At 45.2% G+C, this 22,347-nt stretch overlaps 1 protein-coding gene across 5 annotated transcripts; it reads right to left on the reverse strand.

The window, feature by feature from the left end:
- Nucleotides 1-1,413: 1,413 nt before the first annotated feature.
- On the reverse strand, nucleotides 1,414-21,774 carry MST1 (macrophage stimulating 1). 5 transcript variants are annotated; one of them, XM_066596844.1, is made up of 19 exons: nucleotides 21,630-21,774; nucleotides 20,690-20,878; nucleotides 18,979-19,117; nucleotides 18,399-18,511; nucleotides 17,213-17,327; nucleotides 16,926-17,062; nucleotides 16,721-16,841; nucleotides 14,949-15,067; nucleotides 13,336-13,501; nucleotides 13,063-13,193; nucleotides 12,231-12,330; nucleotides 12,036-12,160; nucleotides 11,319-11,351; nucleotides 11,133-11,244; nucleotides 10,953-11,030; nucleotides 10,683-10,829; nucleotides 2,655-2,761; nucleotides 1,988-2,133; nucleotides 1,414-1,909 (listed from the first exon to the last, which is right to left on the reverse strand). In XM_066596844.1, exons 2-19 carry the CDS (start codon nucleotides 20,739-20,741, stop codon nucleotides 1,748-1,750), a joined length of 2,103 nt encoding a protein of 700 aa, XP_066452941.1. In that variant the 5' UTR covers nucleotides 20,742-20,878; nucleotides 21,630-21,774; the 3' UTR covers nucleotides 1,414-1,747. The 5 variants fall into 5 exon arrangements, with proteins under 5 accessions (XP_066452941.1, XP_066452939.1, XP_066452940.1 ...); XM_066596842.1 differs by having other exon boundaries at nucleotides 11,133-11,268; XM_066596843.1 differs by having other exon boundaries at nucleotides 13,336-13,504.
- Between the last annotated feature and the right edge of the window lie 573 nt (nucleotides 21,775-22,347).

Here is a 22,347-nt window from a genome sequence, read left to right on the forward strand (position 1 = left end):
GCTATTCAGACAAGTGATCGCAGCATGTTCTGTTGTCATTGGTTTTCATGCACAAGAACCACAAATGCTGAGTCTGAGCAGCTCAGACAGACCACAGGTTGGTGTCCATGTGCTGTACCAGGAGTGTTACACCCAAGATTCTTGGCCATGGCTCTTAGGCTGAATTCACACAGCTATATAAGGCCTTTGACACCCTCGCCGCGTTTCCATGTTGCAGTCGAGATGCTCAGGCGCAACTTGCATTGGACACCACATGGACTGTACACTTGCATGTCCTAATTCTAGAACGTTATGCGATGGGTTTTTCATGCAGACCATTGGTCCGAGTGAAACAATGTAGGTGGCGGTCGCTTTGTATGCTATAATGGGGCAGTGTGCTCTTCGTGAATTAATATGGACAACACACAAATACGCCAGTATGACAGGGGCTTAAAGGCCCTTTTACATGGCACAACTGTCCCAGTGATGATCTCTCAGAGAATGGAGGTGGAGCATGGCTGGAGATCGCCTTCATTCACAGTAAACAGGCAATCGCTCATGATCAATTGCCTGTTTAAATCTATTGATGCAGTAGCAGACCAACGATGATTTCCGGGTCTGCATGAAAGATCAAATCGACGATACCCAAGCTGATCTTTCTTTCGCTGTCCGCGTTTACACCTAACAATTATCGCACAAGCAACTTGCTCTAACAATTTGCATAATTGTGCAGTGTAAAAGAGCCTTATGCCCCATTTAGACAGGGCGACCGCACAAACGGTGACGTCACGGCTAAGTTGTTAGCGCTCGTGCAGAGCGTTTAGACTGGCAGATCACCGATGACTATCGCTACCTACTTGCTGGTTTCTCGCATTTACACGCAGCAAGAAGTCAGCGATCCAGTGCTAATTTTTATGCTGGGTGAAAGTGAGCGACAAATGAATAGTAAACAAGATTTTGCATCTAGACGTAACAATCATCGCACTGTTTCGTTCATCTGAATTTGTTTCGTCCCGTGTAAATGGCCCTTTACAGGTTACATAAGCACGGCCCGGTTTTGTGCTTATGCTCGTCTGAATTAGTCCTCAAGGTGTGTGAATCTCGAATGATCACAGTGTACTCATCAGTAATATCACTAGGGGGGAGACTGTGACTACCTCTCCTATATGATATAGGGGTTGGTTGTCAGCAGTAATAAATGAACAGGTGCTACTGTAGTATAAGGGGTAGTGATCTCATGTAATTATATCAGTGATGTCATCAGCAAGGGGCGGGGCTATGACTCAGACATGATATACAGGCTTGTCTTTAGCGGGGATGGGGGGGGGTGACAACATCTCTAGTTAGTTGCTGACAATGTACTACAGTTGTCAGTAGTTCTTCAGTGTGGTTGGGTTTGGCACTTATTGCTGCGGTTATGTCATCTTATATCTGTTTATTTATCTGGATTTTATTGTAATAACTACATATATTCTCCTTCCTGATAATTCTGCATCTGCTGCTGGACTTCTGCTATGCATATACACGCGGGTGACAGACCCCCCCAACCCCCTCCACCGACACAGATTAACCAGTCCCACTGGCTCTGAGGATGAAGTATCAGCAGCTTTACTATAAGACTGTGTACACAGTCTACCCTCAAGTCTTCATCATCATCCTCTTTATGCCCCAGCGCTGCTTTTTCTGCCTCCTTTCACCTATATGCCCCGCCCCCATAATGTCCAGTCCTTATTTATAGTCCATGCCACTCAGGATTGTGCGCCTCCACTCATATCATCTTCATGACCTTGGTAATCCAGTCCACATAGACGGAGACCCTGGTGAACACAGCGGGTACATTTGCCTTTCCACATCCACGGGCTGGTATAATAATCCCCTCCAACACCCAGCAGTCAAGGGTGAGGCAGGCAAGCGGACCCCCGTAGTCCCCCTGGAAGTGGAGATATTGGTGCATTAGTAGTGAAGCACGGATGGTTGGGGATGATGCAATTTCTTTAGGGTTACTCACCTCGCAGGCCCCCTGTGTCACTGGTACAGCCTTGGTACAGATCTCGTAATCCTGCGCCAGCTTTCGGTTCTTACTGTATGTGTTACATTCATCGTTACTTATCACAGTGTATGACACCACTTTCAGGACAGTCTCGTGTCCGGTACCTGTGAAGGGAGAAGCAAAGAGTGGTCAGAGCCAGCCCCCTACAGGAAGAGTCACAAAGTACAGATTCATTGGCTCATTCAGGTTAATGGTGCAACAGTCAACGTCTGCCAAGTTGGTTTTTTCCTTCAGGTATTGTATAGCCCTGTGTGAGAATTAAAAAAAAAAAAATCACCCCCAGAAGTGGATAATGAACTCCCAAAGGTCTGCAGCACTAAAGGAGAATGGGAAATGTCTAATGACCACCTAAAGCAGGGGTCCCCAACTCCAGTCCTCAGGGACCACCAACAGGTCATGTTTTCAGGATATCCTATAGTAAGAACATCTGTGGCAATGTCTGAGGCATCAGCAATAATTACATCACCTGTGCAACACTGAGGAAATCCTGAAAACATGACCTGTTGGTGGTCCCTCAGGACTGGAGTTGGGGAACACTGACCTAAAGCATCCACCATAGCTTATGCAGAATAAATCACCTGACCAGAACCACCACAGAGGAGGCGGCTTTCCTGCTGGTCCTTACCCCGGGTGTCTCCAAAGCCCGCGATCTCACAGTTTCTATCTGGAGGCACAATATATCGTTGAGGAGGAAGGCAGATGAGGGCCACTCTCGAGTTCAGGGTCACCGGCCTGGAACGATACAGACAAGTGAGGCTGCATCCGCCACATCGGAAAAATTCTCATAATTAGTATATGGTGCTACCAGGGTCACGTGACAAACCGGGGCCGTTACTTCATGCTGCGCCCAACCACTGTAGGTCAAGAACAACTACACCAGCGTATTACTGATTATTAAACAAAACATAACAGCAGGACATTTAAACGCGGTATTAAAGTGCATGTTAGGCCAATGGGACATTTAGGAGCAGAGGCTGCATGGGATCCAGGCATTAAATGGTTAAGAGGGCACTTGTGTACCTCGCCTATGCTGAGAAGACATTTCAGGGTCAGCTGAGGAATCCGTGAACACTTTCCAGAACATCTGCATGGAGAATCAGGTGCGCTGAATTGGCTGTGAAACGGCTGGCGGGAAGATCTGGAGCTCATAAGAGGAGGAGATGTGGGAGCCTGGGATCCAAAGCTTGATAGAAGACCGGATGTCTTACGCACTGATAAAGGACCTCCGCAGGCAGGTGATCATCCGTGCTGAAGAAGCCAGCGGTGAAAAATGGCTGAAGCAGTGCTTAGCCGCGTCCCCCTCCTCCCCCTGGAGGAAAGCGTGGGGACGTCGTGGAGGTCGGAAACTCAGAACTGGAAGAAAATGGACCTCAGGAGGGTGTCGCTCCTGTCAGCATCACAGTGACAAAGGCCGCGGCAGCAGGGACCCCAGGTGAAGACCCCAAGGATGGCGAGATCTCCGATGGCCAGTGTCAGAATGTCCACTGGCACCATTATTTCTTCCTCTGTACCTAGTAATTGTGAACTAGATAGTGTAGCTTTGAACAATGTTTTATTAACCCTTTCTAGCCTATTACAAGTGAATGCAGGGAGTGGGGCTAGGTTAACAGCCAGTACATTTACGGATTCTGGGTCCTAAATAATCTAAACAGAGGTTTTGGTCCAGCCTATGAGCCCGCTTCTGTTAGTCCCAGTTTAGAGAAAGGAGCAGTTATTAGTCAGGTGTGTATGAAGAAGGCGCTGACATACGAGCTGTTCCCTCAGAGCTTAGAGGAAAAATATGGAGAGGTGAATTTGTGGAACTGCTGTCTTTATTGCTGTCGGCAAAAGAGTTTGTGACAAAGTCCAATAAAAAGGTCGATGACAAGGAGGACGAGCGTAGGAGGGCTCCAGTGAAATCATTTTGGCTACAAACCTTTTGTATATTTGCTACTATTTTGTCAGAACGTTCACAAGTCAGTGCTTCCGGGTGATTTCAACATCATTTTAGAAGCTTATCATAATTTTGGCGGTCTTTCTTGGTATTCGTATGATGAAATATTTTGCCAAAAATTAGCAGTTTATCCTAACGTTAGATGGTGTGTCAAGGAGGTCGGCCTCTGCTTGAACTTAATGCTCCCTCAAAAGGTCGACGTCTAATTTTAAATAGCAGTTTTCTGACACTACTTTGCTTGGCTTTCATCAAGGTGTCTGCTTTGCTTTTAATGAGGGTCAATGTAAGTGGTTACAGAATTGTAGATACCATTAGGATTGCTCCTTTTGTGGTGGGACGCATTCCATGCTGCAGTGGGCTCAGCTAAACATCTATCCCTCTGGTAAAGAATTTTCACCTAACTGCCTTTACACCATTGAGGCTTCAAGCATGCTTACCAAGCTAGTTGTCTATCCAGACCGTCTGAGGGTCCGGCTAATTAGCTGGGGTTTTTAGTACAGGTTTTTTGTTCTTGAGTTTTCAAGTTTCAGTGTGTTCATGGGTTAAAAATATGAATATGCATCACGACATTGTTAGAACTAAAACTGAAAAAGACGTGGCTGTGGGCCATGTTGCTGTCCTTTTGATGGTCTAAATTTGGTAAAAGGAGACCTATCTACACTAGTGGTTGTCCCAAAAAAGGTCCCTGAATAGTTTGTGCATTATTCATCATTTATTCTATCCCATCAATTTGTCACTTATTGATGAGATTGATACTAATTGTTGAATATGCTTTCTTTGATTCTGTTAAGGCACTCGGGTCAGAATGCCTTTTATTCTCTGGCTTTAATTCTTTGGGTTTCCAGGTGGAAGTGAAGTTTTACTTTGATATCTGCCTCCTTATGGTATTTTCTTTTTTTTACTTTGAGCCCTTATCTTCTTTTCCACAGCGGGTTGTGACACGCGAGTCACATTAGTCGGCATCATGCACGATTTGGACAATTTTTTAGTCCCGAGACTGTTGAGTGTAAAATATCCCTTGCTGGTTCCTGTAAAATTGCGGAATGTTTGGTAGCCCTCTGGCACATAAGAAAACAGTTACTCGATGTGCTCGTTTGGTATTTTTAGGGCTCGTTCACAAAACTGCTCAAAAAAGAACGTGAACGGGTGTATTCCAGCTTTCAAGTCCCACGAGGAATTTGCGCGTTCACACGATCGCAAGCTGTGTGTTATCCAGCTCCGATAAGAGTCTATAGAAAGCACGCACCAAAGGTAGGTCAGGTCCTATCTTTGCACACACCACAGAGCATCTTTGTGAGGCCTCCCTCACAAAGGCGTTTTTGTACAGGATTTAGTGCTGCTTTTTCAGCACAGCGGCAAACACTGTACAAGGCTCCCATCCTAAAAATAATAGGTTTTAAATATAACCAATAAAACCTATCTGGACGAACACAGGGCACAACACGGAAGCCACTGGGTTGGTAAAAGTATAGAAGTCTCTTCAGAGACATAGGCGCCACATCCTATGCTGCTTCCCTCTATATACTGATTATAACGGAGGGGAACAGCGTATTGTAGGAAGTTGGCGAAATACAGTGGCTTTAATTGACGAACAATTAAAAAGAACTCGGACCAGATTATATACTGATGTCCCTTTCTTATGCTCTTAGTTCCAGGAGAGAAGTTCACTATCAGAGTGGTGAACACCTCAGCTACCATCACCAAGTAGGCCTAGCAGTAAAGCTGGAATAAGTGACAAGCATAACACAGTCTTGAACAGAGGGAAGATAGATTTCTAGAGGGTTATATTGTGACGAAAGGTAAATAATGTGTATCCTGCAATGACACAGGTCTTCACACTATTGTTCATAAACCTATATGTCTCTCTAGAGTCCCTCTTATGTTTAGAATCATACGAGCAAAAAAGAAACAGAAAAAGGAAGAAGGAAAAGTTGTGGGCCCAGTGTAAATGTCAGTGGACACACTTCTTCTCCTTCCAGGACCTGTATAACAGTCCTTGATTGTTTAATTCATTCAGATTTCTGATATAGGCATTGATGCACTTGTGGTTACTCTCTCAGTACTGTATAGTCTCTTGTAATTTATTCTCAACGCGTTTCTCCGCTAATAATGGCGGGTCATCAGGAGATCATTGAGTTTAGTACTAAAGGATCAGCTTTATATGTTTATTAGTACAAAAAGCACGAAACATTAGTGCTTGTTCATAGTCTATTTCCGAGTTCACTCAGAACCAGTAAGATACGATGATAGACCAATCATTCCAAATAGTTGTGCTGTATCTACTCATACACAATGATAGAATAGTATACATAAAATAAAAAAGGAGCCAACCAGATATAGGCGGTATCCTATTTGATGTCAACTAGAGCATAGTTGGCATCAATATCGGGCATACACTGCCAAATAACGGTGGTGTTCGGTGTTCAGATAGAGGACGACTCTTAAAGACATTGATGCGAAAGTGGCATTAAGTCTCATTTGCCAGTAAAAGCGGTATAAGCAACACCTGAGACTGATCTAGTGACTAGATCTGCACAATGGGGTCACTAGGACAGAGTCTCCATTTCCCTAAATCAGCCTCTATCCGAGGTATAATGATATATGTGCAGATCTAGTCACTAGATCAGTCTCAGGTGTTGCTTATACCGCTTTTACTGGCAAACCTGGGCTTTGCACTATTTGACAGGGGTCACTTTTATTTATCTGCTGGCATAAAGGGCTTATTCTCAATTTCAAAAAAAATCTTTTTCTCAGAGAGGCATCCTCTAGTAAAACTGCCGCTATAGGCAGTATATGCTTTATATTGCCCGATCTCAGGCATAGTGAAGGAATCGCCACTGTGCACATTGAGATACTGAATTAGACCTGGCTGTTACATATATTATCTTGGACAATAGTCCCGGTCTGACCAGGGGGCATTTTCTGAAGAAGGGTCCTTCAAGACCCATTTAATAGCCCACACGAGACTTAATGCCACTTTCGCATCAATGTCTTTAAGAGTCGTCCTCTATCTGAACACGGAACACCACCGTTATTTGGCAGTGTATGCCCGATATTGATGCCAACTATGCTCTAGTTGACATCAAATAGGATACCGCCTATATCTGGTTGGCTCCTTTTTTATTTTATGTATACTATTCTATCATTGTGTATGAGTAGATACAGCACAACTACTTGGAATGATTGGTCTATCATCGTATCTTACTGGTTCTGAGTGAACTCGGAAATAGACTATGAACAAGCACTAATGTTTCGTGCTTTTTGTACTAATAAACATATAAAGCTGATCCTTTAGTACTAAACTCAATGATCTCCTGATGACCCGCCATTATTAGCGGAGAAACGCGTTGAGAATAAATTACAAGAGACTATACAGTACTGAGAGAGTAACCACAAGTGCATCAATGCCTATATCAGAAATCTGAATGAATTAAACAATCAAGGACTGTTATACAGGTCCTGGAAGGAGAAGAAGTGTGTCCACTGACATTTACACTGGGCCCACAACTTTTCCTTCTTCCTTTTTCTGTTTCTTTTTTGCTCGTATGATTCTAAGCATAAGAGGGACTCTAGAGAGACATATAGGTTTATGAACAATAGTGTGAAGACCTGTGTCATTGCAGGATACACATTATTTACCTTTCGTCACAATATAACCCTCTAGAAATCTATCTTCCCTCTGTTCAAGACTGTGTTATGCTCGTCACTTATTCCAGCTTTACTGCTAGGCCTACTTGGTGATGGTAGCTGAGGTGTTCACCACTCTGATAGTGAACTTCTCTCCTGGAACTAAGAGCATAAGAAAGGGACATCAGTATATAATCTGGTCCGAGTTCTTTTTAATTGTTCGTCAATTAAAGCCACTGTATTTCGCCAACTTCCTACAATACGCTGTTCCCCTCCGTTATAATCAGTATATAGAGGGAAGCAGCATAGGATGTGGCGCCTATGTCTCTGAAGAGACTTCTATAATTTTACCAACCCAGTGGCTTTTGTGTCGTGCCCTGTGTTCGTCCAGATAGGTTTTAAATATAACCAATAAAAGTTATTATTTTTAGATTTGTCTAAACTGTGAAAGGGCTTAATTTTTGTTTATTTAGACTCTATTCTGCTTCTGTGACGGCGCATTTATTTAAATGGGGCTGCTCACACCATGGTGAAAACGCTGCACTTTGACAGCGATGCCTGTTCTATTTTTGGCTATTTTCAGCCCTGTGTTGCCCATTAAAATGAATGGGCAGCGGTTTCAGCGTTGCCGAAAACGCGGCACAGCTTCGTACTGCAATTTTGGCAGCGCTAAACGCCCTAGCTACACTGTCTGAGTCAAAAAAAAAAAAAAAAAAAAAATCAATAATCACGTTACAGGTAATGTCACTGTCCCCAGCGGCGGTTACGGGACTTGTCAGCCGTTAAAGGATCTCTTGCTAGCGACAGAGATTAGAAATCTCCGCCTCCAGCGGGAGATTGGGTTAACACCGTTGAGTGACAGCCCTCTCAGCCATTCATTCATTGAATGGCTGTTTTTGGATGCATCCAGCACCTGCTCTGATTGGTGGCGCCAAAGACGGCAACGTCACCATTTAGGTAAGTATTGATTTTTTCCTTTTATCAGCAGCCTTGTCTGCGTTTTCAGCTGCGCTGAAGTCGCAGCCAAAATGCTAGCATGACGCATGCCAGCGCTGCTGAAACCAAGCGGAATCTGCAGAAAACAGTGCGTTTCTGCAAACGCCTGTGTGAGGGATGCCTTAGGTGCACGTTTTTTTTGCGTGCCTAAAATTCCTTTGTCTGAACCTTTTTTATAGGAAACCATTGGCTCTAATAAAAGCACTTTCTTTGCGTGCCTATAATTTGCTAAAACCATGCTCATGTGAAGGAGGACTTTTTATTGATAGTCTTACTATGAAATTGTTTTTCCCACAAGACAAATTACAGCAACTTTGTAATCTTTTGAGAACGGCACTATGGCATAAAAAAATTATGATAAAAGAACTACAATCTCTCTTAGGGCAATTGCTATTTGACACAAGGGTGATTCTCATTGGCCACTAAGGGCCTTAAATCTCATTCTTCACATTTACATTCGTCTCATACCTTAAAGGTGGACTTAGCAATTTGGTTAGAATTTTTGTCTTGAATGGCCATTCAGTTTGGCAGGATGATTTTGTTGAAGCCTCATGTCCACGGAGAAAATCAGGCTCGCCGCGGATTCTTCATGCAGAATCCCGCAGCGGGTCCCTCCTTTCCCGCAGACATGAGGCCTAAAAGAAGAATTACTTACCTGTCCGGATGCTGCCAATCTCCCCTCCGTCGCAGCCGGATCTTCTTTCTTCGGCCCGGCGGATATGCTCAGCACGCCAGCACCATGCACTCTTTTTTTTAACTCCTGCTCTCCCGTGCTGGAGAGCAGAAATTCAGCTGCGGGTGTGCCGCGGATCCGGACGGCTTCCCTAGGCTACAATAGAAGGCTGCGGGAGACCCACACTAAAACAGAGCATCCTGCGGGTGTTTTCCCACACACCCCATCCGCGCCTCTGGGGAAAATGACGTCCGCAGGTATTTAATTACCTGCGGGTGTCCAATGCATCCCTGTGGGGCGCGGATCATGCTGCAGGTGATCCGCTACGGATTTTAAATTTTATTTTAGCCGTGAACATGAGGCCTTAGAATTGCGTTTATTTACCAATGCATCAGGTACTCATAGATATGGTGTTTTCTGGCATGGGCATTGGTTGGCTGAGTCATGGCATGTTTCCTGGGTCAATGGATCCATAGATGCACACACATAATGTAGCTGATCTATTCACATTGATGTAGGTAATGCTCTCATGGATGCAGACATGCGCTGTTTAATTGGTGTAGCTTTTGATGGGGCTTTGATTTGGGCACATCCCCTTGGGTCTCTGTGCTCTGCTTGCAGGGCATGTCCATTTGGTTTCCATTTCTGACAAATGTCTGTGGTTATGACTCAATGCCTAGTCATGTGACGCACTCCTGGAAGTGGCGTATACTCCTGGGGCATGACCCTCATTGTGATCACAGCAATATGTTGATTTGTTAATTACATACCTATGTCTAGAATTGGTTGGTCTGGATTTAAGTACGTGAGCGTTATATAGTTCTATCATCCCCAGACAAAGGCTGCTGTGTGCCTAAACGTGCGGTGGGTTACCTGCATTCTCTCTGCATGGGTTAAGTACTTTTACTATAATTCTTGCACATGCACTGTAGTACCGTGTGTATGGTAAATATATCATGTTTGTATCTTCTTTGCCCAAGAACTTTATTTGTACATGAATTCTATCACTTGGAGTGTGATTTGTCTTCATTTATTTTTGATATGTGATGGGATCATGCACTGTGAGTAATTTTTTGGGATTTGTGTCATCATGGCTTTGTCCTTTTTAATAGTTTGTAATTATAGTTTTAGTCATATTATGGCGCGATACATGTTTTTTTTCTGCTTGCAGTGTATTACTGAGCTGCAGAACTTTTTGAAACCACACCTCTCTTCTGATGTCACTTCCTGCCTTACAGCTATTGGCTGAAGCTGCATGTTACAGACTTCCTGTTCCTCCCACGCCCTGTACGTAATACGGAGGACTCTCTTGCTCCTCTTAGCAGTTCACATGATCCCTATTGTTCCATTTCACTATTAACTTTTGCCTGGAATTTTATATCAAATATCATAAAAACATGAATTACACTACAGCGGTTCCTTACCTCTCCAGCTTCAGCATGACAAGGCTGGAGTCTGACGGGCCACACATGATCTGACTGATAGGCACAGACTGCTTGTCAGGGTCATCAGGGTTTGGCTTGTTGTACCGTGTGCCTACCACAGCAGAATATCCAGAGAGGTCAGCGTCACTGCAGAGGGCAAGATAATGAGCTACAATCAATAAAGTTCTGTGCAGGGAACAATGCTGCAACCCCTCCACCAAACCCCAGCACAACCTTCTTAGGGTGAAGAACAACAACTCCCAGACTTACCAGGAGGAGAAGCATTGTCTGGTGCTGACCACCCAGTCTTCCTTCACCAGTGACCCCCCACAGAAGTGATTTCCATCTCTGGGGGAGAGAAAGAAATGGTAACAACGACAGTGCACCTTGATGGGTTAATTATCTCAGATCATTGGGTGGTCTGTGCCATTTTGGGGTCGTGCGTCTCACCTGTTCCGTAAGCTGACAGTCCAGGGAGAGTTTCCGGGCATTCCACCCACCATACGCCCCTTAACCTCACGTCTATCGTTCCTTTTTCCACAGGAATCAAATACAATATTTTCTGAAGGAGGGAAACCATGAAACACTAAGTGATGTGGGGGTAGGGATACAGGTGGGGGAGGGGCCACGCCTTACCTGCTTCTTTAAGGTTGATTGCTGGCTCTCCATCTATTAAAAAAAAAAATCAGGGTCGCCAAGTAAATAGGCAGCGATATCTCTGGCGCTGAAATAGAACGCTCCATTATATCATGTCTTCTACTTACGTCACCTCCGGAGCTGCACTCACAATCCACTTTTATGCCGGGGATGGGAGCGGGTATATCAAGTTTTCTGGTGTAGAGAAGTTGCAGATTATAGCACACGCCACATCTGCGTGAGAATGCGACTTTTAGTTGTTTCTTTTGCCACTTGCAAAATGTGGGTGGGGTTTAACAGGAGGGGGAGGGGATTCTTGTAGACAGATATATTTATTATAATTTATGCCAGAAATTGGTATACATTCTGATGCAAATCTGTGGCTTATGATAGCTGGAGAGGAGGTGCACAGAGTCAAAGTTGCACTAAATTTATTGAGGAGTGCACCTTTTAAGACATTTGGCGCATCTTACTCCAGCGTATTTTGGTTTTATAGTGGCACATGAAACAATAATCTAAGTAAATCTCTCACATTTTGTCTCCTGGGACTGAGCATATAACTGCACAGTACTAAAGTAGCAATTGGCAGGGTTGTGAGTGCAGCTCTGAATGGAGTATAAAGGGCCTTTTACATGTGCAGGCAATTGTATCTAAACATGTGTGACTAATCATTTGCCCACGTGAAGGTCTCTCGACAGTCACATGACATGGTCTTACCACATGGTTTGATAGGGCAGTAGTCAAAGGGTGTGTTGGGGTCACTAGTATAACACCAGGGGCCGTGGCTGTCGTGGTCTGGGTTTCGGCAATAGTTTTCCTGTAGAGAGTCAGCTGCAGGGAAACTGAAATAAGAAAAGCAAGCGGTTAATAGTCTGAACTCCCCGCAAAACAGGACCCAGAAGCGCAACGTACGTTAGCTCATTGGACATCTCACTCCATTTGCGGCACGGGATCCCCTTCCTGGTCTTGTTGGCGTTTCCATTATAAGTTTCACCGTTGCCAGAGAAACAACCTGCCAGAAAGTGAGAGAGTCAGGCTGCCTATCCCACAGAGGACTGTCTACCGGATACATTGCAATGAGCCTGCAGCTGTGTGAACAGAACTACAGTGTTTCCCTGAAAATAAGACCTGCCCCTAAAATAAGACCTATCCTGACTTTTGGCTATTTTTGGGGAGGCTTGAAATATAAGCCCTACCCCAAAATTAAGCTCTAGCTAGACTACATTAGATTTTAAAAAATGAATACATTACCTAGCAGCTGCAGTCCGGGTCCCTCTCCCTGGTCTCCAAGGTTCTGTAGCTCCACCGCGCATGCTGCACTCCTCGGCCACCGACAGAACATCACTTGATGGATGCGGGTTTCATAAATCCCGCCTTCCGTAGGAAATGGCACTGATTGGTTCAGTGAGAGCTGCTCACAGCCAATCACAGCACCGAAAATAAGACCTAGTGCCTCTTTTGGGGCGAAAATTAATATAAAATAGGGTCTAATTTTCGGGCAAACAATAGGTCAGGAGAATTAAGACTGACTCCATTCACTTTCACCAAGCACAGATATGGTAAATGGGGAGGAATTAACAAAGTCTATTGGAAAGTTGCAGAAAATTTCACTTTACACTCATGAAGTGTAATTTACAGTAGGTGTGGGGAAGGGGTGGTGAAGCAGTAACTGCCAGAGATCAGTGACATTTAGTAGTAAAACCACCGCTGATAAGAACATGTGCCCGCTCAGTCCGTCACTCACCTGTGTCCGGTATGTCATCTGGACAGCGCCTGATCTGGAAGCAGTACGCAATTCTCATGTTCGGGTCTGTGGTGAAACACCAGGGGGCCTCCGAACCATCAGGATTGCGACAGTAATTCTCCTCCAGTCCTCTGCAGGGAAGCACAATGGAGGAAGCACACATTTACCAATAGGCATTCCCAGCAGGCTGCGGGCTGTCAGGACATGCTGGGAGTATTGAGCTTCTTTCAGTTATCTACTACAGTAAGTGCTGCCCAGATGCCCCTCACTTACTTGCAGGGGTATTTTTCAGGTAGGAAGCGGTGTGTGTGTGGCGTCTGGGAGTCCCATCTCTGGCAGGGAATCCCGGAGGTGGTCACTGCGGCTTTCCCACGGTAACCCTCACCTTTACCGGCAAAGCAGTTACTGATGACTGTGACACCCTGCAAACGCTGCTTCTCTGCTTTACAACATGGAGGCGACAAAGACACAAAGCCATCAACACAGCGAAGACAACCCTCAGCTGCGCAGATCTGTAGATATATTTATGTCTCACATCATAGGGAGTCTATTAAAACAAGAAATACATCACTGTTCTGTTAAATTGCATCTTATACTCCCGTAATTTGTAATCTGCAGGGAAACGCGTAAAACCAATTAAGAACCGCGTCAGACTAAGCCAATTTCTGAGAGCTAAATTAGTCTAGTTGCCAGAATTCCGTAGTAGTCATCTTCTAACAGTGGGGCTACTATACCAGGATTATACTTTGGGAAGCAAAAAAAGCCCCCGTCGTGTTGGCTATCTAGGTATACGCACGAACACCCAGGTATTCCAGGAAGGCCTATTATCCATAATTATGGATAAACCCTCTTTCAGGATCTCTGATCTCCTGCAGCCAACAATCAGGTTCTGCAAGATCTCTAAGTAGAGGCATACGTGTGGCTCCCCTATTGTTAAAAGCTCCACAAAATTATTTGTTCTGTGTCGTCCGTATGTCAATCACCCACACGTCCATATTTGTTCAATTGTGGACCCACGTGGGATCTGTGTGCGTCTTAGTTGCCCTGGTTGTAGTAGAAATGCTTAAAATTTAGTTTTAGATGTCTATCCTGTGAGGGCTTATAGATTCATTCTAGATCAGTGATGGCGAACCTTTTAAAGACAGAGTGCCCAAATTACAACCCAAAGCCCACTTATTTATCACAAATTGCCAACATGTTAGGGGGCGGGGCTCCTCACGACGTATGATTTTTACCTCCGTCGTTATAAAAACGACAGGGGGTCGGTCTCGGTCTCTCTCCCTCTCTCCCACTCTCCCCCTACCCCCGTCCATGTTCCTGTGCATCATACCCTTGTGTAGCACCTCCATGTCTTCCTATTCAAGTACACTATTGTCATTTAAATGTAGGTCATCGATAATGATATCTAGCACTGTATCTGGCTTTTTGACTACACCCTTTTTACTCCCATCACCTCCAGAGCTGCAGTCACTAATCTTTTTTTTTTTTACTTCCTGCCTTAAGGCCCATTTACACATAATTGTTACATGTGAATGCGGGCATCGTGCACTTTTCCTTTGAATGATGATTTTAAGGTGAACTTAAAATCCATTATTCAGCTAGTGAGATAAAGTATCTCTCAATAGACCGCATGCTGTGTTCTCCACAGGAGCCGGTAGAGAACATTGAAATCTGCAGTCAGCTGTGAGCAGAACAATGCAGCAGTGTGCACAGTTCCTGGAGGCCCATTTACATGCAAATGTAGATAATAAAGTATTAATGGCCATTAACACTTCATGCAAATAGATTGCAAAATCTTTCAGTCCTTTGAAAGATTATCTTTGCGTGTAAATGGACCTTTACACTCATCTGTGAACAGTACGACCTCTAACAGAACCTGGCCTTACTGCATTTAACGATGTTGCAGTACTCCTTCTCCACACTGGGGTCAGTGGTGTAGCACCAGGGCTTCTCTGAGCTGTCTGGGTTCCGGCAGTAGTTATCATCCAGGTGCTTATCTGGATACCTGCGTGGAAGAGGAAGGGCTTATTCACTAGAGTGACTCACGGATGACACACACAGCACATAGGAATGTCACACAGTAATACACATGCATTGAAATTGGTCTGTTTTTGCTGCACCCCCAGTCAGACAAACTTGTGTGAATAAAGCTGAGGATCCTGCAGCTCCGGACCACCAATACAAAAAGGGGCCACAGTGACACCCACAGACCAACAGCAAGTGCAGCATTATTGGTAGAGTCTTCAGGTCGGGAAGATTATGGGGAGGTGAGAGGTCTTAACAGGAACTGTTACAAATGCCCCAAAAACACTGAGTGAGAGGGGCATTAAACAGCAAATGTATTAGATATAGCAATTATTACGTGCTGTACAATATACAGATACATAGTGCCAAACAGTGTCATATAGTACCCAGGGTCATAAAACACTTACATATAGCGTCAAATAGCGCTAAAATAGTACTAAACAATGCCCACAGTCATACAATGCCAACAGTGTCATACAATACCAACATGGTGCCAAACAGTGCCAACATAGTATAAAACACTGCACATATGGAGTCCTACAATGCCAACATAACATCATACAATGCCCACATAGAACCAAACAGAGCACGCATAGTGTCATATAATGCCCAGTCATACAATGTCAACATGATACCCAACAGTGTTTGCAAAGTGTCACTTAATGCCAACATAGTACTAAACAGTGCCCGCAGTCATACAATGTAAACATAGTGTCATAAAATGCCCACATAGTACCAAACAGTGCACACAGAGTCAAGCCTTGCTCACATAGTGTCATAACACCCACACAGTTATACAGTGCCAAAATAGTGTCATACAAACAATGGTGTCCACACAGTCATACGGTGCCAACAGTTTCATGCAATGTCCACATAGTCATACAATGCGAACATAGTGTCATACAACGCCAACATACTCATGCAGTGCCAACGGTATCCACATAGTGCCAGACAATGCCCACAAAGTCAATGTCCACATTGCTACAATGCCAACATAGCACCATATACTGGTAGTACCTGGTGTCATAAACACACACGTAGTGATATACTGTACCCGCATGGCAGAAATTAGTACATTATAGTGGCCACATTTTAAAGCATACAGTCACGCAAAGAAGCCCTAGACCGCTTTCACACAGCCGAAGAAAAAAAAATCATGCGAGATTTGTGCATTGTGAGACGCACAAATATGAACCCATTCTTTTAAATGGAGCCACATAAGCGATTTTTTCCCCGCATTGCTGAAAAAATTGTGGCATGCCCTATCTTTGGGCGCTCCCTGGAAGGTGAACGCAAGTGCGATGCAAGGTTTCCCGTTGAAAACAATGAGAAACAGCTGCGCAGGAGAATCACAACTTTACTAAAGTGATGGGAGGCATTTAACACAAAAATGCCTCCTCAGGAACATCGCACAACCACAATATGGGGCAGAGTTTCAAGGCCCAGTATCGCGCTTGTCCGTGTGATATTAGCGTAAGTGTGGTAAAATTACACTGCCCCCTGCTCATTGGGAACAGTGTCCAGGGGGCACCTGGGAGGATATTACCTGAAGACCCCATAATCCAGCCACCCAATGAGAAAAAAAAAAAAAAAAGAAAAAAAAGGGAGGACTCCTGTCAGGACGGGTAATTACTTCTCTGGGTTGAAGGCATGAGTGTGCGGGTACTGCAGGTCCCATCGCTGGCACTCTCTGCCCGTCTCCGTCCGGTCCAGTGATCCACGGTAATCCTCTCCGTTGCAATTCAGGCAGACGGCTGCAAGAGAATAGAGAGAGCTACGACTGCACCAGGTCTTTATAGAATCCCCCCATAGATCACATGACGCAGCAGTGCACTCACCCTCCTCGCATTTCTTGATGCCGCACTTTTGGTAGCGCGTGTTCTTGTCAGTCGTATAACACCAGGGTCCCCTGGCGTCACTGTCTGGGTTCCGGCAGTAATTCTCATCCAGCCCATTCTGAACAGTCGGGGAATATCTGAGTGGGAGAAAGTCATATGGTTATGAAGACTGCACTGATGACATCACAGCTCACTGATATACTTATATAAACTGTATGCTCTGACGTCATCACTGCGTCCCCACATCTATGAGAATACTAGAACGTTTACTATGGGGGTGCACTTACCTGTGATCATGAGGGAACTTCAACCTCCAGTGCTGACACGTCTTTCCATGCTGTGTTGTGGACACCATTCCGCGGTAAGACGTCCCGTCGCCCACAATACACTCACGGACATAATCTGATGGGAGAGGATTAATGGAAGGGACAGAGTCTGCAAAAAGATCCACAAACTGGAAGGGGATGGGGGAGGAGGAAAGCAAGAGGCAACAAGACCCCAGAGTGTCCGCCATGGAGACCCCAATATCCCCAATAAATCTGAATTCTTGACACATCATCTTCAGGCAAGTTGTAGAAAGTTAGATGTTCTTAAGGCCTATTTACACTTAACGATAAATCGCTCATAATATATTCAAATGACCAAAAACGAGCGATAATCGTTACATGTGAACGGGGGCATTGTGCACTCTTCGCTTGAAGGAGGATTTTAAGGTGAACTTAAAATCCATCGTTCACCTAGTGAGAGATAAAGTATCTCTCAACAGACTGCACGCTTTTAGCTCCAAGGGAGCTGGCAGATAACATTGTAACCTGCCTTCAGCTGTGAGCAAAGCAATGCAGCTGTGTGCATAGCTGGGCGTGTGATTAATCACACGCTGGGCTCTGCAAACAGCTCCTGGAGGTCCTTTTATATGCGAATGAAGATGATAAAGTGTTAATGGCCATTAACACTTTATGCAAATAGATTGCAAACTCTTTCAATCCTTCAGGCATTTGAAAGATTATATATTTTCGTGTAAATGGGCCTTAAGATTTGGAAAGCTGTTTTACAACCAACATGGCTGCCACTACAGCTTCTACCAGGGTTGTCAATTGTATAGTGAGCTGGGTGTCTACCAATATGGCTGCCACTACAGTTTCTACGAGGGTACTCATCTGTACAGCGACCCAGGTAACAAACAACATGATCAGGACATTAGTTTCTACCAGGGTTGTCACCTGTACAGTGATCTGGGTGACAACCTACATGGCTGCCACTACAGCTTCTTCTGGGGTTGTCATCTGTACAGTGATCCCAGATTCCTTATACATGCCAACTCTTGGATCGCTGAACAGGTGAGAACTGCTGTCGGCGCTGACGTGGCAGCCATGTTGGTTGTCACCAAGATGTAAAGCTTTTATAAAAGTAGGGAATCTTTAATTCCTGACACCATAGATACAGTGGATGCTCGCCGCAGGGAAAAGGGCTTACCTTTCTTCTGGTAGACGTCATAATTGATGTTTTTCTGCAGCGTGACGTGCGCAGAGTTCTGGGTCCACGGGAGCAGCCGGCAGCTGTGAGACTTCAGGTTATAATCGAAGGACCTGAAAATATCATCATACCCGTGCAGAAAATCAGTAAATATCACGTGTCTCCGCTATAAGGATGCGTTCACGCACGTGGATTCCAGTTAGGACTTGTAGCAAAAACTCGGAGGAGATAAATAGTGCGATGCAGACATCTCCTCCTATGCGTTCTAGAGCAGGTCACGGTTTTGGCTGACACGGACTATTAAAACCGCGCCATATGATCAAGGCCTTCCTCGGGGCGCGAACCATCACTAGATACTATAGGGGCAAATGTATGGTTGCTATGGGCAACAGACAGTACAATCAGAGCACAGCTTTCAATTTACCACAGCGCTATGAGGAATGAACGCTGCGCTGAGATTGGTTGCTATCGACAACACAAATAGGTCTTCTTTTAGACCGTTTCGTAAACCTTTCCCCTAGATTTCCACAGTTCTGGTTCTAGCGCCCTCCAGTAATATACCGACCTCTCTAGAACCTACCTGCAGTCCAGGAGCTCGGAGCACTTCTTGGCGCAGGAATGGACGCACTCCTTCATCTCCTCCTTGACATTTCCTTCGTACAGGTGCACAAGTTCAGTCGCCTTGGATCGCTGGTAGTCATTGAGTGCGCCGCGCTGGACTGGGTGCACAAGATCAGGATTGTAGATGACCAAATGCAAGTATGACAGGTCTACACTTCAGGGGGATAGCTCCGCCTAGTGCGCCACTATTAGAGGCCGTACAATCTCACATCAGAGACAAGTAAAACTAATATAACAAAGCTGGCCTCTGGCTGTAATCACATGATGGCTTCCATGACAAATGAAGGTCCAACCAGCAACCCCTCCACTCCAGGAAGGAGGCACCAAAACATGTCAATCAGCGCTCAATTAGATATTTTTTTTCTTTACATGGCCCGAGAATCACTAGCATTAGGATGAACCATCACCACCACAATCGTTCGTCCTCACAGAGCGGTCATCAGTCGGTTTCCTGTTTACGTAGGGAGATGTGCCGCCAACCAGTCAGCATTTTTAGGATTGCTACAAAGCCATGATCAGGGGCAAGTGAGAGTTTGCTCATTCGTCAGCTGATCACTGTGCCTTTAACACGGCCCGATGATCGGGCGTACGATCGTGTGTGATAAGCAGGCCGCCTAAAGCGACCCTCTGGTCCCAGAGAAGCCAAGATGGCTTCACCATTTCTGACTCCCTGATGCAAACTGTACACTGGTAGCCTACGGACCTTTTACACGAAAGGGTATGGTTAGAAAAAAAAACATCATTGGATCATGCAAATTTAAGCAATAATCATTCTGTGTAATCACGGCCAACGATTCAACGACAAACGAGAATTCCTTCATTGCAGGCATATAAATAATCGTTCATACGTCGTTGCATGTAAACAGCGATCATTTAGTTGTTCGCAGTCACTGCTACAGTGAATGTGAACGATATGCAAGAGCAATTCTGTACAAAATTGCGAATGATTGATCTGCCTGTATTAGCAGGCGGTACAAGCAAACATGTGAACTCCATTATTGTTCACTCGTGCAAACAATTTATTGCTCCGTGTAAAAGGAGCCTGAGGCACTACACTGTGTTCTGATTGGCCATATCTGCTAACATGAGCAGTGCTGGACAATCAATCCAGAGCGTAGGGTCTCAGGCCAAAATTACACGGGCGTATTTACTCGTGCAAAAAGTGCAGTGAATAGAGCCCGTTTGTTCACATGTGCGTATTGTTCTTGTGCGCAACAAAAAAAACCCCCACAAAATACACTGACAGGTGTGCGAAACACTACGTAATTGCGCAGGAAAAAGAACACGTCTGAAACTCATTAAACTAATTAGCCATTTCAATCGGTTGGGATTTTTTTTGACACACTGAAATGCACATGCCCTTCTACACAGAAAAATTACAGTAAAATACGCCGGTACGCGTGCAAAAAAACCACTGTTCAGCAAACACACTATGCTCATGCGTGCGCAAATATGCATGCGTTCATGTGAATCTGGCCACTATAGTTTGGATCAGATAGTCAGAGGAGTAGTGCGGCCATCTAGGTTTGTCGCGGATCGCTTTAACCCTCTCCATCTGCAGAACCTGCATAGTACGTGACACTAGCGTGTACTGTATAATGGCGGTACAACATCATATAACAAACCAGACACCAAACTCACTCAATACTTTAACCCTTTTGTTGACTTACCTGCGACGACTAGAGCAGTGGCGTGCAGGATGAAAGACAGTCCTAGCAGCATGGCGTTTGTAGCAAGCTTCGAATCTGTCCGCTATGCAGGGAAAGCTGTGTCCCTGTCCCCTCCTCTTCACAAATATTTGCCCAGATAACACATTAACTGTGTAGCGGTCCGCGCCGCTGCGAAACCTTCACCAATGACTGGAAATAAAAGGGAAAAAAAGAATATTAAGAAATCGTGAACGGAAACCGCAGGTCAACTGCCAGCCAATGTCCCTGCCCTTCTGACCCTCCTATTTGTAGTGCCCACACAGTGGCAAACGCGGATGATGAGGGGGGCAGCTCCCTACAGGGTCTTGCTGGACCTTGTAGTCCTGGGGATCAGGTCGTGGTTGGAAGGTGGACTTTGACCCCACTGACACACTTCCCAAATCAACCACAGAATGATTCCAGGCAGCGATGGCATACTGCACTCTGCTCATAGTAACTCCATTATAATGTAATTACATGTAGGTCCTTGGAAGAGGATGTTATAACAGGGATCTTCTTGGGGGTCCGCAGTTTGCTGAGGTTTCTAAAGTTCATTTCTGGGGTCAAAAATTGCAAAAGTGTAGCAATTTCTCCTGAGACACACGAGTCTGGGGTCGTCTCACAGTGACCTCAGGCAACGTCTCAGCAGATGAGGGGGCAAGAAGACCATCTCCAGATGTGAGGCCAGGGGGGCAACGAGTCCGAGTCCAGCTCCGCAAACTGATATAGGTGCTGCATTGTAGGTCTGTACAACTCAGAGCTCTAATATAGCATAAGCCCCCAGGAGTGGCGCGGTCACTATAAGGGAGGGCACAGAACATTTGGGACGATACACTCCACATGATTGCTTCACCCTGTGCCTGTCTATCAGAACTTCCAAGAAGCATTGTCTTGTCCACATAAGTCGTACACAGCCTCATACCTCGGTACGCTGCCTCAGTCCTGCAGCAGATGGATGGGGTAACGAAGGAACAGTTGTTTGTTGGGTCTCAGCAGGGAAGGAGGAGGAGCCAGGCACAGAAATCTTGTTTTTTCCACTTACTTCCAGCTGTGGCCACAAATCAGGTGACTTCCTAAATGACACAACTGGACTACAAAGGAAAAACTCAGTGACTCTCTGCAGGAGGCAGACCCCCCATTGCAAATTTGGTTTATTTGCCAAATTTACAAACTTTTAGCAGTTTGCAAAAAATAATCCAACAAGAACAATTTAAATAGCTCAACACGACTAATAGAACAAGAGGTTACTCCTATTTAACAAAAAAAATGGCACTTTTACTGACTGCCCCCCCCCCCCCCCCCTCATGACAAGCATCCTCAGTACTTAGTGAAAACACAGGAGTGATAGCCAGTGGGGCTGATAGTTGTCCCATGTAAAGGTACCTTTAGACTACGTTCCCACATACAGCTACCAGCTAGCGGCTGAGACTCCACCCAGCCATGGCTGTACAATCTTGACGATAAGGTTGGCATGCGACCTCAGATCTCAGCCGCAAGCTGGTACCTGTAGGCGGCTGAGATCTGAGGTCAATAGCATGGGTAAGGTGGTAGACACAGATGAGGCAGGAGGTAACGGGCAGTGCAGCACTGTGGAGAGATTTATGGATGAGAGTGATGAGCATAAATTGTGTTGTATAGTG

Source organism: Eleutherodactylus coqui, chromosome 3 (genome assembly GCF_035609145.1).
Source record: "Eleutherodactylus coqui strain aEleCoq1 chromosome 3, aEleCoq1.hap1, whole genome shotgun sequence".
NCBI lineage: Eukaryota > Metazoa > Chordata > Amphibia > Anura > Eleutherodactylidae > Eleutherodactylus > Eleutherodactylus coqui.